The 17,805-nt window shown below is 44.9% G+C and overlaps 1 protein-coding gene across 8 annotated transcripts in view; it reads right to left on the bottom strand.

Annotated features, from left to right (window-relative positions):
* JADE1 (jade family PHD finger 1) overlaps positions 1 to 17,805 on the bottom strand; it is a 237,739-nt gene that overhangs the window by 44,914 nt on the left and 175,020 nt on the right. Inside the window, exon 1 of one of the 8 annotated variants that reach the window (XM_033134977.1) lies at positions 8,638 to 8,812. The exons of 2 other annotated variants lie outside the window; for them this stretch is intronic. Coding sequence is in view for 1 of the 6 variants with exons in the window: in XM_033134976.1 (XP_032990867.1) it covers positions 6,704 to 6,722 (19 nt within the window). In the remaining 5 variants the exon portion in view is untranslated. Of the gene's footprint in view, positions 1 to 6,703; positions 6,726 to 7,148; positions 7,294 to 8,245; positions 8,399 to 8,430; positions 8,553 to 8,637; positions 8,813 to 17,805 lie in introns of those variants that run through there. 5 more of the 8 variants (XM_033134984.1, XM_033134978.1, XM_033134979.1 and 2 more) reach the window with 5 other exon arrangements.

The raw sequence follows: 17,805 nt of genomic DNA, 5'->3' as shown, positions 1-17,805 counted from the left end.
CTTATTCTACCCTTGGAAGAATAAGTCAATAAATGCAAAGTGTCTACAGGGGAATTTTAAAAGATTTTTAAATGCTCAAACCAGATGTTCTTATACAGGATACACAAAGCAGCTTCTGCAGAAACCAGACTCAACCAGCTAATGACAATTACACTGTGCACAGATTGAAATGCAGCTGCTTGAGGAACTTTGTTCCTTGATTATAGCCGGTTGTCAGAAACTATCAGTTACCACTAACAATGTTAAGTCACCAAAAAAAATTAAAGTACTGTTTAAAAGAGAGAGAGAGAGAGAGAGAGAGAGAGAGAGAGAGAGAGAGAGAGAAGGGAACTCCCCTATGTGTGTATTAGAAGACCTAGATGGCCCACTTAACAAAAACTGCATTTACCCATCATCTGAGTTACATATGAAAACAAACATTTCATCCCAATGTACAAGTCTTTTTATGATGATCACAGAAAGCAAGATGGTCTCAAACCTTGCAGCAAGAACTGGCGAGTATTCTCCGGGTTTAGAGCTGAAGAGTCTCACCCCATGGACTGTGTCTACAGGAAATCTTCCCCAAAGAAGACCATAAAGTCCTAACTGCAGGCTCAACAACATTTCAGATCATTTATCTAACCTACCTTTCCGAATTTTAAAGACAAGTCCATTGAATTCCAGAGAGGTTAAACCGCATGAGGAAAGACGCAGACACATCTAGGGCAAAGTCAGGCGCCAAACGAACCAAAGATCAGGCCTTTCCCAACGTGGGCGGGCACCTGTGTGCCTGGACCTTGGGCTTCCCCCTCCTGGGCGCCTGCTGAGATTTGGAAACAAGTTACCTAGAAGATTAAGGACATGCACCGTGTACCATCAGGCAGCAGATAGCTAAGCCGAAATCAGTGACCAACAGTCTGTTAACCTGGAAATGGAAACATGGTTTCCTGGGAAGCGGACGTGAAGGTGGTTTCAAATGCCATGCGCACACAGAAGGTGGGGCTGGAAGAAGTGTGCTAGTTAGCAGTTCCCTTAACACCATCACTGGAGTGCATCCTCTGAGCAGCACGCACCAACTTCTGATTGGTTTTGATTGGTGTGACACCTACACCACTTGCGGTGAGGTTTTCTCCCTCAGCAGGAAACCCATTGATAAGCAGATTCCGTTACACAGGTCGGGGGGGTGGGGGGGGGTAGCCTTGGAGGGTGTGCCTTCCTAGGTACCCAGGGTCACGTTACAGACCAGGTCCTCAAAGGGAATGATCTTGGAACCAAAGACGTAAGAGCCGCAAGCCCTCAGACTAGCCGACTCCCTCCATATTTATCAAACGAACTTCTGATTTCAACTTATTATTTCAGGTTCCTACCAGAAAAGGAGCTCAGCCCCAACAGAAATGATCTGGTGACCAGGTGAGCCTATGTCTCACTATAAATCAAAGGTCCACAGGCTGTTTTTGTCTGGTCCCTGAGCTAAGAATGGTTTGCACATATTTAATGGCGGTGGGGGTTGGGGGATAAAAGAGCATTTCATGACACATGGAAATGACACAAAATTCAAATTTCACTGTCTGTAAATAAAGTTTTACGGGAACAAAGCCAAGTTTGTTCCTTTACCTTTTGCCCACTGATTGCTTTCATACAGACAACAGCGGAGCTGAACAGTTGTAACAGAGACCATTAGGCCCACAATGCCTAAAATATTGACTTATATTTACTATTTGGCCCTTTACAAAAACAGTTTACTGATCCCTGCTATAAATCAACAGACTGGCGGAATGATATTTATAAACCAGCATTATACATGTTCAGTGACATGTGAATCAATTACCAGGTCCAGGGCAAATGACAAATACCTTAACACTCACAAAGTTGAAAGATCAGACACTCTCAGTCCTTAAGAAGTCCTTAAACAGAACAGGCAAGAATCAAAAGGGGAAAGGGGGCAGTGGGGAGGAGCGCTCTGAGCAACTTAAATAAAGGCCAAGTCTAGAAACCCATGAATTTTTCTCAAAGGAAAACCCCTGAGGCTCCTACTTGGGGCCAGTGTACACTAAGTTATAAAAACTTCTAACAAGCTTCTTATCTGATTTTCAAGCCAATAACCAACAAGCAGAAAAATGACTGTTCTAGACAGGCATTTTAACTACAGTTCGTGGTTAACAGTGATATAAAAGGATCAGACAGAAATCATAAAAAGAAGTCACCAGAATTTAAACACTAAACTGGAAGCCAGGATACATTTAAAAGTATCCAGCGAATCCCTGAAATGACATGCAAGTTTCAGGGCTACTTGCTTTTTCTTGGGGAGTTTCCACAGCTTTAGGGCTCAAAAGAGCCCTTGACTTTAAAAAGTTACACTCCACCAGGACTCTGCCCACACTTCTTAAATGCGTCATTAATCTCAACGCAGAAATAACTGATGCTCATAAAGCTGGCCGTGAGTAATCAAGAAAAATCTTAAATCGTGTTAGTGTACTTTGGGCTAAACAAAAGCAAACCACACAGCTCAAACTCCAGCAACTTGTTAAGCCAATACTGACTCCTTACCCAAGAGTAAGGGGTACAGGAAACAAATGCTCATTTTATTCTTCAGCTTGGACTCTTACCACTGAAATCCTCACTTAAAATAACTGCTTAGAAAGTGTCTTAGAAGCTGTCATGAAGTTTCAAATTAATAGAATCCCCTGTGCAGACACTAAATGATCAATATTAAAAATATGTTATTACCAGTTGGGAGTGCTTTCAAAACAAGATAAAACTGTGGTTTAACTTCTTCTACAAGTAAGCCCAACCGAACCTAAGGTTTTAAAAATGAACTTACTTCAACTGTTCTCGGTCACCTTATTACTTCTTGACTCAACCTGAAGAACCAAACACAAAAAGTAAATACTAGGCTGGCTGTAGAGTAACCAAGTTTGGTCCCTGGACCTCCATTAAGTGCACATCTGGTCTAGGGTTAATAAAGGAATTCAAAATGGAAATACACAGTCCCGTCACCAGCGACTAAGCTTTCCACTCCACGTCTGACAATCTTTTTGTTGCTGCTCTCAGGTGAGGAAAGACGTCCTTAGTAATAATCATTCAAGGTCTAGGCTAGTTAAGGCCACAGTAACACTGCCTGAGTCAGCATCAATACCCTCTTAGACTAGACTTTCTCTCCCTTTCATGACACTCCACTCTAGCTAACTTATAAACCCGATGCCGTCCAGGGCCACTCTTTCATTTGTTAGGAATGCAGAGTAACTTACTCCATCTGAGCACACCAGTTGGGAAAACATCAAAATCTTTACCCTCACAATCAGACCAATATTTTTAAGTACACCACGCACATGACAATAGATTCTCCTTCAATTAAGTCTCAACTTTCTGAAATGTCACATACCAAAATAATAAATATTAACTTGTCCAGATTTTAAGTAAATGTCACATAAAGTGCTGCAACATCTTGAAAGTGAAGAAAAGATTGAACATAATCGTCAAGGAAACTTACTGTCCCAGGAATTAAAATACTTTCCCAATTGAGGTTCCTACCACGTAAGAAACTAAAAATTCCAAGCAAAGCCAGCTTTTATTTAAAAAAAAAACCTTTTTTATAAAAAGGGCATTGCTGAATATGGTACCAATGTTGTAACCTGTAGGCTTGGACAGGGAGGAAAGAAGTGTAACACTGATATAACTCACCGTTTGAACAAGCCCAACTTTTTAATCCCAATCCAAATTAAAAGCAAGATGTACTGGCTAAATGTATTTTCCTCCAGAGGATGTTTATTTTATTCTCCTTGTGGGAAAAATAATGCAAATTCTGACAAACCATAACTGTACTGGAATAACAGGTACCCATAACACTAAAGGAGGGAAAAGCTTCACCAATAGGAAGTCAGGAGGCAGAACTGTGAGGATGTATACACCTCCTCCACTCCTGACACAATCCTATAGACATGATCTGATCAGTGTTTGATGGTTTGGTGTTCGCTGTTCCAACTCAGTACTGAAAGAAACAGCTGATAATTTTTTCCAACAAGTCTGTGGAGATATATATACATCAGGCAAATTTCTTTAGTCTTTTCAAACAGAATCTCCAAATCTAAGACTTTCAGATTACAATAAAATGCTATTTTGACTTCCAACTTTTTAAAAATCCAGTCATGATTAATTCCAAAGGCTTGTCTCCTAAATGCCAGAGGTTCTGTCAGAAAGTTACTATAGATTAAAACCCACTTATGAGAAATAACCAGGTGTAATAAATGATCCTCGACGGTACAGTTTTAGACAAAGCTGCTGTTGTATTTTGCGGCCAACTGAGGGAATCTGAGTATGTCCCAGTAATAGATGAGATGAAAACTTCCCAAGCTAGCTGGCAGGGGAAAAACACCCCTTACAGAACTTTATATACAGTATGATCTCTTTTTTATTAAAACATACATACATATGCATACACAATTGCCTGGAAAGTGATGCAATGGTGATCTCTGGGTGGTAGGAATGTTATTATATTTGCTTCTCTGCATTTTCTGAGTTTCAACAATATACATGTAACACCACTTCTGTAATAATACTTTAAGTCACCAAGGGCTCCTTGACGTCAAACATCAGTATTTATGAAGTGCCTACTATAGGTGAGACACATGGAGATCTGCTTTTATTCTCATCAAGTCCTCCAAGATTTGTTTTGTTTTTTTTGGTTAATCCTTCTCCCCAAGCCTCTGGGCTAAGCAATAGTCATTTCTAAAATAATAGCATTTCCTTAAACCCCAAAGAGTTTTCTCTCTCTCTCACTCTCAGGCACACTAATCATTTTTCGCTGATTTCCCTTTATTGCTATTTTTTCAACCTTGCTAACTAACATAAAACTAAAACACTGGATTGTAGGCTGAAAACCTGTCAAGTGATGGAGAAGGAACTAATATCGTGGGGTTTTTTTCCCTTTAAAATGAACATCTAGCTAGTTTGTCAAAGTTAAAATCTCTGTGGCAATGAACCCAACTTTTCTTACTAGAAAGCAGCCGATGTATGCTCTTAAGATGGAATCATGTTCAAGTTCTACTGCATGTCAGGTAACAACCTTTATCTCGGGCCAGTGTAAGGATGAAGGGAGATATGGGAAAACATAACACTTAAATAGCTGAAAAAACTATTAGTTCTGAATGTGGAAGTGAAAATGCCAGATCATGTAAACATAAGCAAAATACCAAGCAATCAGAAAGTCATCTGATTTGAAAGTGACATTAAATGAGACTGAAATATTAGGGATAGAAGGGCAATAAAAATTCTAGGCTGCAGTTATTTGCTAGAAGGTTGTCCCCCCACAAGAATATCCTAAGTATCTCTCCAACATGTGCTGCCCACTCCCCAACAAATTATTGATGCACTAATTTAAGTGTGGTTACTTGGAAGGTTTCCTTTTCCACCTAGAAGTGATTAAATAATGGTTATCAGTGATTTTTATCAAAATGCAACTTACTAGAAGTAATCCCTAACCATTGGTGGATCACTACCTAAATCAGCTTTCAGGAAAATAATTTCCTCTGTCTCTTAAAACTAGTTCATTAGCTTTGTAAGGTATTAGCCTTGGGCTACGAGTATGTAACTAGAGAGCTAGTCTTTCACAGCGGGTTTCTAAAAAGGAAAAATAGATCACCTAATAAAAACCTCTGGGAAAGAAGCCCCCAAGCGTTCCCATCAAAGGAAACCTCAGATTCTCTCCCAATTTCCTGAAAATGTAGCTGTTTTAAGTCATTCGACTGCAGCTATCACTTTACAAAAAGAAATTTTAAATTCCCTCTTGGCCGGAGTAAACAGGGCGACAGATCCCCGTCCCCGCCGAGGCGAGGTGGGGCGCCCGCCTCCTCCTTACTAGAAAGCCAGCCAAAGCTGCTTTTAAACGGCCTCCGGCTGACGACGCATTCCTAACGGGTTTCGAAGGCACGTTTAAATCGCCCGCTTTTTTGTTTGCTCGCTGCATTCACCCGGCGCCGGGACTGCGGCCGCCCCTGCGCGCCCGGGAGGGGGAGCCCGGGGTGGGAAAGCCTGGGCCCGGGTGCTGGGGAGGCGGGGTGACGAGAGCCGGGAGGACCCCGGGATGGGGGGCCCGCCTGGGAAGGGGAGGGTGTGGGGGGGTCTGAGGGGAGAAGGCTGGGACCCCAGGAGGGCGATGCGGGGATGTGGGGAGCTGGGCCGCCGCCCCGCGCAGAGAGCACACCGCGCGGCTCCCGCCACCCGCCCGGGTGCACGCAGGGCCGCGGCGCCGCCCCCTCCCGCCCTCCTTCCCTCTGCTCCCGAGGCGACAGAAACAACAGCGCGGGAGGAGGGGAAAGTAACTCCCGGCACCTCCGCCGGAATTAGCCCCGGTGCAGTGATGACACCTTCTCGTGGCGCAACCAAGCGCCGCTCCCTCCGCAGCGACGTCCCCGCCGCCGCCCTCTCCATTCGAAAGTGGCCACCCCCCGCCGCCGCCGCCGCTCCTCCCGCCCCGCCGCCGCCAGCTGCACCAATCCGCTCGGCCCCAGTTGCAAATCAAACGCTCCCTCGCGTCCAGAAGCCACTTGCGCCGCTGGAAACGGCAGCGCCGTCCCCCTCCCCGAGTCCCTCCCGGGCGGCACCTTCGGGCTGGGCGGGCGCTCGGCGAGAAACGGTTGTGCGAAGGGAGCGGCGGCGAGCAGCCCCGAGCGGGCTCGGCTCCCGCTCCCACTCCCGCCCCCAGACAGTTCTGGAAACTGTGTATCACCTCTGTCACAGGAAGCCATCCGGCTAGGAAGGCGGCGCGGAACCAACAAACAAACGCCTGCGGCCGCCTGCCGGAATCGGCGCGGGGACAGCCACGGGCTTCGAGCCTTTCTCTGGGCGGGGGCGCGGCGGTCGCCCCCACGCCGCGGGCTTTGTGCGGGGCGGGCGCGGCCGGCCGGGCGTCCCCGCCCCTGTAGCCCCCCACCCCGGGCCCCGGCAGCGCTGCTGGGACCGTTAGGTGACGCTCCGGCCGCGGCCGAGAAAGCAGCGCCTCGGCTGCCGCCCGCCCCCATTTCCACATGGAGCCGGCTCTCCTCCAACGCCAGAGGCGGGCTACAAAAGTTGGCCCCGGGGCCACCCAGCACCTGCCCACGTGCCGCGAAGGCTCGCTCCCGGGTCTCCCCCTTTCCCTCCCCCCCCCCCGCCGCCCTCGGCCGCCAGGTCACCTATTACCGGTGGGAGGGGAGAGAGGCTATTTAAACGCCCGCGGAAGTTGAGGCACCCCCACCGGCGGGTGCCGTGCACCTGCCTCCCGCCGCCGCGCTCCGCCACTTTGAGCAGCAGCCGAGTCCTCGGCCCCGCCTCCTGCCCGCAGGCGGGCGGGGGGGAGCGGGAAGGAGGTGGAAGGGATCGAATTTCTCCAGCAAATGGGACCGTTCCGACAGGATTCGGTTCCCCGGTCAACATTCCACATTCCATCCCTCTCCCGCATTTGCAAGCCAGCGCCAACAACCCGGAAAGCCTGCTGGCTCCCGAACAACAGCCCCCAACTCACAAACACACTCACAGGCATAAGACACGTGCACTAAAGGGCTTTGCAACTTGCAGTACCGGGGTACACACTGCACGTTCATTTAAGGCAGCGAACACCAAGCGACCCCACCCCCACAATTTGCAGATGGTGCCAAAGGTTTCAATTTGCAATCCGTTTTAAGTTCATGGTTAATCGGTACTTTGCTCTATCAATGCAACTCCTTCCTCATTTCACCGATGGAAGGTTTTACACTTTACAGGCAGTCTCGCTGTAAGTAAAAGGTCTGATCATTGGAAACCCAATTTGGAAGAATCTAAATTGCCAAGCTGTCCCTCCACCCCCTACTCACTGCCCTTGAATAGATGCAATGAATATTTTGGACATGTGGTGACGCGGTGACAAGAGCCGGGGCTGCGGCCACCCTACACAAATGTACCTACACACACACACACACACACACACACACACACACCTATGTTTAGAGAAATCCAGTCGTCCCCCCTCCACGGTCACACACACTCTGGATTCATATATGTATGCGAACCTGCGTTCTGCCATTGCCATCTGTCTACCAAGTTGCTACTATGCTTTCCACTTTCATGCAGCCTAATGCACTTTGGGGATTTTTTTTTAATTTTATAAACTAAAGCCAACTCAACTCGGCGTCTGCGCCTGAACGCGTTTAATTGATGCTTCACCTGAAAACCGCATGTTCTTCGCAAACCCAAAAGAAAAAGCTGCAAGTCTTCAGCCCCCCCAAAATGGAAAAATAATCGTAATAAAACTTACTGATCCAACATAAATCAATTCTCAGGCTCCAAAAATCATCCTCTCTTCCACCTCCTCCTCTGGCCCCCGCCCCGGCAATGCCCAAGTTACTGGTGGGATAGTAAGGCTGCGCTCGGCGGCTGCCTGCCCTCCCTCCTCGCTACATATCGAGAACCCAATCTTTTGGCGCCATATTAATGACGTACTATATTATTTCCACTAGGCAGCGACCTTCGGCATTAAATTACTCCCGAGAACTCCCGAGCAAAGCAACAAAACCATCAAATATGGCTGAGCCTCTCGGCTCGTCCTGCAGCCGCCGCCGCCGCGGGATCGGGACGCGCACACGGACCCACACGCGGACACACGCGCGGCGCGCCCCCCCGCGCGCCCCCCGCGGCCCGCGCGCGTACCTGCTGCGGAGGGGTTCGGCCGAGGCGCTGGGCTCCGCGCCGCTCGCTCGGTGCCGCATGAGTTCGGGCCGCGGAGGGCGGGCGGGCGGGCGGGGAGCCGGGCGGGCCCCTGCGTTCGCCGGCGCACACACACTCGGCACTCGCGCAGGGAGGCACTCTCGGACGGGCGTTTGGCTTGTTATGGAGGAAGGACTGTGTGAATCAAACTCATTTCTGGGTCACTGCTGCCACAGGGGGGAGCACTTTAATCCCTTGCCAAAACGAGAGGGTGGGGACAGGAGGGCGGAGGGAGCGCGCGGGGAGCCCGCGGCGCGGGGGGCTCCGTCCCTCCTTAACTCTTCGCGGCCCTCGCCGCAGCTGGTTCGGCCTGCGTCCGCGAGGGCTAGCGCTGCTCAGCTTTTAAAATCTCTTCCTTCACCTCCCTTGTGAGGCTAGAAATTCTTGAGGTGTCCCCAGCAGGGAGGTGGGCTTTTACATTATCTCCAAACTGTCTCACTTCCAACTCTTGTCTGACTGCACGGCACCTAGACATGGATTCTTTCAAATTAGTTTAAAATTATGTAGATAAAAATGTGGCTATTAAGGCGTACAATTTGGGTGAAAGGATTTATTTTTAGACTGAATAGCAAAATAAATAGTTCTTCTGTTTTGTAGTAACAGTTTTAGGGAGTTGTGAATTAGCATGACATTTTTAGATCCACTGAATCCAACTTTGGAGCTGGAACACGTCTTTACCTAAGTTAGTATCGAACTGATAATTGCAGATGAGCGTTAATTCATTAGGAGACTGATTATCAACTGACACCACTTTTCTGTTCCACAGGACAAGTATTACAGGACTGGACGTAGCCTTCCATATAGGAGACTTGAGCCTAATGCTAAAACTGGAGTTGCAGACTAATATAAAATTAGTCATCAGAGATTCATTTGGGGGGGTATTTATGTATAAAAATGAGTGTTACTGATTTTCCACAGACTACAAACTTGCTTTTTCATGTTTTTAACATTTCTTTCATGTACCCCCCTAAAGAATTATGGGTGTATATGACATTCAGCTTCAAAAGGTACGGATAAAAACTCCCATTCAGTAAACAGGAACAGTGATTACTAATTACAAAATTGAATATCGAACCCAAAGGTATATACTTATGCACTGGAAGAATTCTGAATATCTCAGGTTGGATTTCACACAATCACACACCAACCCATCCATCCACATCAAGAACATAATAATCTGATAAATGCATCAAAACAAAATTAATTGAGCCGTTCAATTATTTTTCAGAAAACAAAGTAAGCCAAAGGAAATCTTAAGTAGAGACATATACTGTTTCACTCACGAAGGATACAAAGACACCACATCAGCCCTATTCATGTGCTTACTTAATCCTGTTCAAAGAGATCACACATGTAAAGCACTATGTTATCATTATTACTATTATTAGTATCGCTTTGCAGTTATTATTTTCATTGTTTCACCTTACACATACTCTACTGTAGAAGTAAAAGCACACAGGTGGTTTGTAGCCAGACAGATCCTGTCTTGGACCTGGCTCTACCAGTTATCAGCTTGTGTGACTGTGGGGTAAATTACAGAACTCTGAGCCTCCATTTCTCCATAAGTAATAATAAAATGAGGTTAACAACCCCTACCTAAAAGGTTGTTAAGGGGAATGAGACAACCCCATAAAACTGCCCAGCAGAGGCCAGGGCAGTAGGAAGTTATCAGCTCCTTTGGCCATCCCTCCCATATGCCTTTCTTGATCTTCTTTCCATGGAAAATTGTAACTTCTAAATTCCAGCCAGACTTTCTTCACTCATTCTCCCTAAAAGAAAATTTTAAATCACATTTGTCACTTGCAGTTTTACTCATTTTTCTGACTATCCCCACTCTCAAAACATCAGGCAACTAAATCAAAGTACTGAGTAAATGGATGAAATAAATAAAGAGGTAAAACAGCACACAAATGTCCCATGTTGATACACTGATCAGGACTGATGTTCCCAGGGACATCCTCTCAACGATGCCAATTCTTCAGAATACTATGGGTGAGGTAGTGCCATGTGCTGTAAAACAGTCCTGGACTAGAAGTCAGGAGACTCCCATCAGCCCACACTAAAAATCTCTTTGGGCCTTAGTTTCCCCACAGAGATTGATAGATAAGATCAAATCCAACTTCTAATTTTTTATTGTTCTTACCAAACTTAAAAAGTGATTATTTGAAGAAATGGAAGACAATTTGAATCAGTGAGGAACATGTAAAAAGATATTTGGTCATTAATGATCAACTGTTGACATTTTTTAAATAATAGCTGTCTTTTGCTATCAGACCACTGAGGCAACTTTTATAAACCTATTTTTAAAATGGGAAAGGCAATGACACAGTTTGCCTTTCAGCAGTACAGGTAATGCAGTCTAGAATAAGAAGTATTAAGCTGACAGCTAGGAATATATGTTTCTGGTTCCACTCTGTCACTTACTGTCTTCCGGTACCAAATCATTGAGGATCACCGTAAAGTTGTTAATCCACACTTTATTATCATGGATGAAAGGACATTCAAGAAAATAGCTACATAGTAGTAAGTGTAGTTGAAATATCAGATTATAGTATTTTCTGATATGATCAGTGTTCTTCGTGATAATTATAATTCTACATATCCCTTAAATTTTGCTATAGTCATACACAGTTTAATTATTTTCTTCCATAATAATGGACTTTTATGTAATAAAATTTTGGATATTTACATTCATATTCCTGATTTGGGAACCATACATGATTACACTTACAGATGTTTACTTGTTATCTCGTTTGTGTTTCCTCTGTAAGTAAAGAATTATAAGACCTTGACAAGAGATTCAGAATTGTTCATATTTGAAGGGAGGTAGATGCATGCACTAAAGTCCAATCTATCTCATTCCTTTAATAAAATGTGCAAGAAATTCTTACTGGCCAATATCATTGCCAGTTGGTACGCATTATGACGCATAGAGAGAATTTTTTAGTGCACAAGTGGTCTCATGAATAAAATGGGTTGTGTTCTAAAACTTTATTTGTACTTTGTTTGGAATTTTGAATTTATGCCCCAAACAAAACATGTTATAAAGAGGTCTTAGGTTGTCAAGTAATTAAAAAAAATTAATAACTAAATGACAGAAAATAACTTTTTATTGACATTTTTAAATGATATTATTTGGGTGGGAAGGGATGTGTTTCAAAGCGGATAAGTGGGCATACTTTGAACAAGAAGAGTAAAGTTGGGAAGCCTATTCAGCCTATGCCTGAACCCCATGAGAAGAAATAGGAGGTCATGGGTAAAAGATTAGGACTAGAGCTCCTTGTCTGGCCAGTCGATGAGGCCACCAGTCCGGAACAGCCAGGTAAGTGGTTACAACCTTCAATTATAAGAAATGATTGAGTGGAAGGCCAATAACCCACACGTTTTTTGTTGGTGTCAGTACCCACTAAATTATTTTTTTCTTGAGGTTCTTTCTTCCTTTTTTTTCCCCCTTTGCTTGTTTTTGATTTTGGTTGTCTTAATTTTGTTGATTTTCATACTTTTAGCACAAATTAAGATACCAAAGAGAAACAAGTCTGAAGCCAGGTTGAGGGGCGTGGGGGTTAGTGTTGCGGTTTTTTAAAAAGTTTTTTTTACAAAAACTCGGGCTTTGTATGGAGAATGGATGTGTGGAAGTGAGACAGAGTTGGGGAGGCTAGATATGAGGCTTCTGCGATGACCTGGTGAGAGAGAGGGACTTGGATCACAGTCACTGCTATGGAGACAGTGGCACCGGCCTGTGATGGAGGCACAGCTCACTGCTCCAGCCCTTCCAAAGTCTCCAGCTTCCCAGGTCAGTGCCTGCTCTGGGAAGGGGAGAGAGCTCCTTCCTCCAGCCAATAAGGGATGTCTAGGGCACCGGGGGAGGGCTCCCACTAAGTACAAGCTATCAAATGGGGAGAGCAGCATCTAGGGGACCAAACGGAGGTCCTGCTGTACAGTGAACAGGCAGAAGCTTGTGCCATAAAACAAAATAATCAGCTTTTCTGCCCAGTTCCCATATCAGGTCAGTTAGCAATTTTTACTTAGTCTTCCACAGAGATATGCTAATCATGAAAGGAATCTAAGCTATAGCTAGGAATTGCTGAAAACAGCCTCCCTGCTAGAAACTAACCCCCCGAAGGTGAGAAGGAAGGTATGTACAAAACTAATGATTGTTTATCAAAAGATTTCTAGGAACGTGGTGCCTGGGACCACGGCAACTAGAGTTTGTTGACCAAAAGAAGTTTCACCATCCTCCTTGGACCCTTGCTGACGTCCAGATGTCTGTGGTCATCTAGCACCTCCTGACCTGAAACCTCTCCCGTTTCCGGTTCCCCTGACATAAAATAAGCCTGACTTCTTACTTTCTCAAGATGGTTCTTTGGGACGCTAGTCCGCCATCTTCTTGGCTTGCTGGCTCTCCAAATAAAGTCGCTTTCCTTGCCCGAACTCCTTGTCACTGGACTTATTGGCTGTAGTGGCACAAACAGTTCAAGTTTTCACTTGGTTACTCCCTGTGCCAAGGGCTCCAAGTCCGGTGGCAGAGCAGAGGCTCAGTCAGAGTGGCCCAAGCAGGCCGTGGGGAGGACTCAGGCCTCTGCAGGGGTCCTTCTGGCGGGTCTCCCAGGCCAGGATGATTCCAGGCCCCTCCTCCCTCTCCTCCTGGGGGTCACCACACCACCAGCTCTTTATCCCTGCGCAGGAAAGCTCCATTTTCCTCTTCCCTTCCCCAGACACCTTCATGGCCCATTATAATCTAAGCCCAAATCATTAGCAAATGAAAAACTGGCTCCCTATTCTCTGAGGCTGAGAGGGCTGGGGTCTGGGGGTTGGGGGGTGGACAAGAAGTGGGAGGAAGGTGCCCCCCTCAAGGTTTAGTTCCAGTGCTAATGAAGCAAAGAAAAGGAGAGTAAGCAAACAGTTAAAATTGTTTGATAATTCATGGTTTTTCCTGCCCTGAGGCACTTTTAGCTGTGGACAAGGCTTGATGGACTGGATGTCGGAGGTGAGGAAGATGATGAAGTGAAAGGTGACGGAAGGTCTCAGGCTCAGAGAACTGAGTGGATTCCTTCATTGACTTGACAGGCATTCATTGAGCTCTGAGTTCAGGGTATGCAGTAGTGAAAAAGACAAGTAAACCTCTGCCTTCCCGGAGTTTATATTCATTCTCAGAGGAAAGCAAATGCAGGAGTGGGGATCGGAGGAGTTCGGCTCGAAGACATGGCCAATTGCAGATGCCCAGAAGGCAGACGGGAGAGGCTGGGTTGCAAATATCGATTTAGGAGTTATCAGCAGGGAGATTAATTGAGGCTGTGGGAGGGGATGAGATCAATCGGATGTGTCTATAACATAAGTTGCAAACAGAGCCTAGGCTGGAAACGCGAGAGTCCTATTGAAAGGATGGGCAGAGGAGGCGTCAGCGGTTTAACTGAGGACAGTCCGGTATAATTGAAATATTTTCGCCTTCTTCATGCCCAAATCAGGATTTCTAAACAGCACTGGAGAAAATCACAGACCCGTGCTGATCGTTTCCACCGTGTATGGAACCTCCTCCGCTTTCAGGATGTCCTGAAATCACTATTTCCCCAGTCAGTTCGATCTCCCACTGTCCCCAGGATCTTTCTCGGAGCTTCCTTTATTGTGTCACTTATGTCAGCACACTCAGCAGAGCTCCTAACTCCTACATCACAGGAGTAAGAGCCCATTGCACAGGAATGGCTTTGCCCTTCCACCAACAGACCTGCAGGCTTATTCCCTGCAGGTCCGCCCTCCGCCTTCTTTCCTGTCACAATGGGAAAGAGATGACCTTCCCTCCACCTGGGCTCAGAATCCTGAGCCTGGCCCACTTTCACTGGTCTCTAAGTCAAGATTAGCTGTTCCTTCAGGTCCCTTCCACTTTTCTGGCTACAGACTCCTTCCCAAACACATTTCAATATACTTATGTCTTCCACTGCAAAGAAATCCTCTCAGAAACTCTCTTCCTCTTTTCAGTCCCACTTTTTCAAAGAACGGCCTACACTCACTCTTGAGCCCACTGAAACCTGATTTATGCCCCCAAACACCCCCAGTGAAACTGCTCTTGCCAAGATCACCACTGACATTCTTATTGCTAAATCCAGTGGCAATTCCTCATCTGTATTTTACTTCACCTCCCACCAGCATCTGACACTGGTGTCCACTCATGCCCTACTTTCTCCTGGCTCCCGTTGCCACCAACCGTCTTCTATTTTCTCTCCTCTACCTATCTGGCCTTTTCTTACTTTCTTGCAGGTTCCTCTTTCTCTTTTGCTAAAACAATGCCTCAAATAAATTGTTTTTGAGTACAGGAGAAGCTTTTCGAAAAAAAAAAAAATCAGCTCAAGGAGTAATTTTGGTTGAGACATTTTATAAGAAAAAAAGAATGGTTCACCAACCATGTTTACAATAGAATTTAAAAAACGAACATCTGGTTAAAGATTATTAGGCTAGTCAATCAGCTGGATGGGTAACCCTAGCTTCCCAGAAGGAGTTCTCAGTCTTATTAAAGTCTGTCAGAAAACTGTTCACGCACTTTATCAGGAATGCTAATTGCTTCCCAGAAGGAGTTGTAAATTACATCACACAAAAAATGTCTGTCCCAGACCAAGTTTGAGTCGATTTTCTTTCTCACTTTCAGTCTCTTATATGTTGATTTTCTTTAGGGTTCTGTCCTCAGCCCTCCTCTCTTCTCCCTCTACATACATCTCCTAGTGACCTCATCTACTCTCATTACTGGCCCCCAACACATGTTTATACAACCAGTTTCACACTGACCTCCAGACTTGTATCTACCCAACAACTTCCTAAACAACACCCCATTGGACTTCCCACAGGAAGCTCAAAATCAGTATTTCCCACACTGAACTCAATTTCCCTCGCACTTTGTGGCCTCCTCATCTGTCCCGTATTTTAGTTAGTAGTACCACCATCCACAATTGCCAAACAGCAACCAAAACATCTTCCTAGACACTTGTTTGTCCTTGACACCTCCTGTCCCACCACCACCAGGCCAATTCAATCTATCACCAAGTCACTTCTACATCAGGTCCCATCTCTCCATCCCTACAGCCTTATCGTCATGACAGTGACCTAAGCTACTGCCCAATTGGTCTCCCTTCCTTCAGTGCTGTCTCCCTCTAATTCATCCCTACTCAAGCCAGTGTGATCTTCTTAGAGCAAAAATATGATCCTGCCATTTCTACTCCAAACCCTTAATTGCCATTTTTTTTCCAGTTTACTCTTAAGGATAGAACATATCATCAACATAACCCTTAAGAACCTTCATGTTCTAATTCCTCCTTACTTTTTCTAGCTCTCCTTCCTATCCTTCCCCCTCCCAATCCCTGCCCACCACATGGCTTTCCACATTTTTTTCAGTGGTATCCCTTCAGAACCTTTGAAAATGCTTATTCCAAAGCTTGAGTCATTCTCACTCAAGTTCTATCAAATAGCCTATTCTTACCTCTCTAACCCCAGCCCCTTCTCTAAGCTTCCATGACACTCAGTACTGTCACTATGTTGTCACTTCTCTCTCTGTTTTGTGAGTTTCTGTACCCCTCAGTAAACTATCTGTGATTCGAGGACTGAGTCAGTTATGTTCTCCATAGTGTTGCTAGCACTGGGCCTAACAACTGGTAGGTAGCTAATAAATGTTTTGAATGTGATGGATGAATGACCATTATATTCATATAATTAAATAGTCTCCAAAACACTATTTAAAAAACAGATTATAACTTTCGTTCTTATTTTCTTATGCTAAAAGTAATAAATAGAGACTCCAAAATCAAAATTGAAGTTACCAAAAAACTATTACTCAAAGACAATCACCACTAAAATTTTGGTGTGTCTTTTATATGCTTGTGATGCTTGTGTGTGTGTGTACATTTTTAAACACATGGGATCATACTCTAAGTCTATTTTGTGATCATTTTTTATTTAATTTAGCCATACAGTTGGGCTATTAGTTTATTTCTATATTTTCCACTATTATAAAGAGTGGTTTAGTGAATATCCTTACAGCTATATAATCTATAAGTTGGAAAACAGAATTTTATTGACAGTATAGTATCCTACCATATAAATAGAATTTGCATGATTCTTGATTTTTGTTGTTGTTACACATTTATGTTTTTCTCAATCCTTACTTTTACAAATAAGGCTGTGAGAAATATTCCTATACATAAATTTTTGTTCAAGTGTTATATCTGACCAGTCTTTGGATAGATTCTGAAAAAGGCAATTTATGGGTCAGAGGTTTAAGGCTTTTGGTTCATTTTGCCACAATGCTTTGTACAAAATATGTTGTGATTGAGACCTCTGCTATCAGGGTACTGGGGACTTGTTGAGTATTTGTCATGTGCGTACCACACAGTTAGACTGACACCATAGAGGGCTGCAAGCACGCCTTTGAGGAGGTATGTCATTGGGGACCCACATAGTACATCCCTGCAAGCATAAAGGTAACCTGAGCACATATACGAAAACCACAATAATATGGAGATAGGAAATTCTAACAAATGCTGAAGTAGGTTGAGAAGGTTCCATCGAAGTAGAGTAATTAGGACCAGAGAGGTAGAGAGGAAGAGGAGACACAGGAAGGAGACTCTGAGGTGAGGAGGGTGCCTGGAGAAGCTTTGCATAGAAGGGGTGGGGAGGAGGGGGACCAGAAATTATTGAGTGTTTTCTATGTATGTGCCAGGCACTGAGCTAAGCATTTTACACGTAATAGTTCATTTACTTCTCACAACAATCCTGAGAAATAGATATAACTACTATTTTCATTCAGATGCGAATGACATGAAAAATTAATGTTCAGAGGGATTAAGTAGCTCGCCAAAGATCACAAAGCTTTTGAGAGGTGGCACCAGGATTTGAACCAAAAGAGTCTGACTCCACTGCTCACGCTTTTCAGTACCTCATTCAACTGCCTCGTTAGGAAATCAGAATCATGTACTTAATTGGGAATTGTATCCATGACTTTGTATCAGTGATTTGAGTCAGAGCTGGCATTCAGTACATTCTTGGGAAAGAAAATTAGGGCAGAAAGAACTCCACATGCTCAGGTTTATTTCCGACAGCAGAGATCTAAATAGCTAATTGAATGTATGTGGC

Source organism: Rhinolophus ferrumequinum, chromosome 18 (genome assembly GCF_004115265.2).
Source record: "Rhinolophus ferrumequinum isolate MPI-CBG mRhiFer1 chromosome 18, mRhiFer1_v1.p, whole genome shotgun sequence".
NCBI lineage: Eukaryota > Metazoa > Chordata > Mammalia > Chiroptera > Rhinolophidae > Rhinolophus > Rhinolophus ferrumequinum.
The sequence above is the reverse complement of the archived record's forward strand: the minus strand, read 5'-3'. Positions and strand labels throughout refer to the sequence as shown.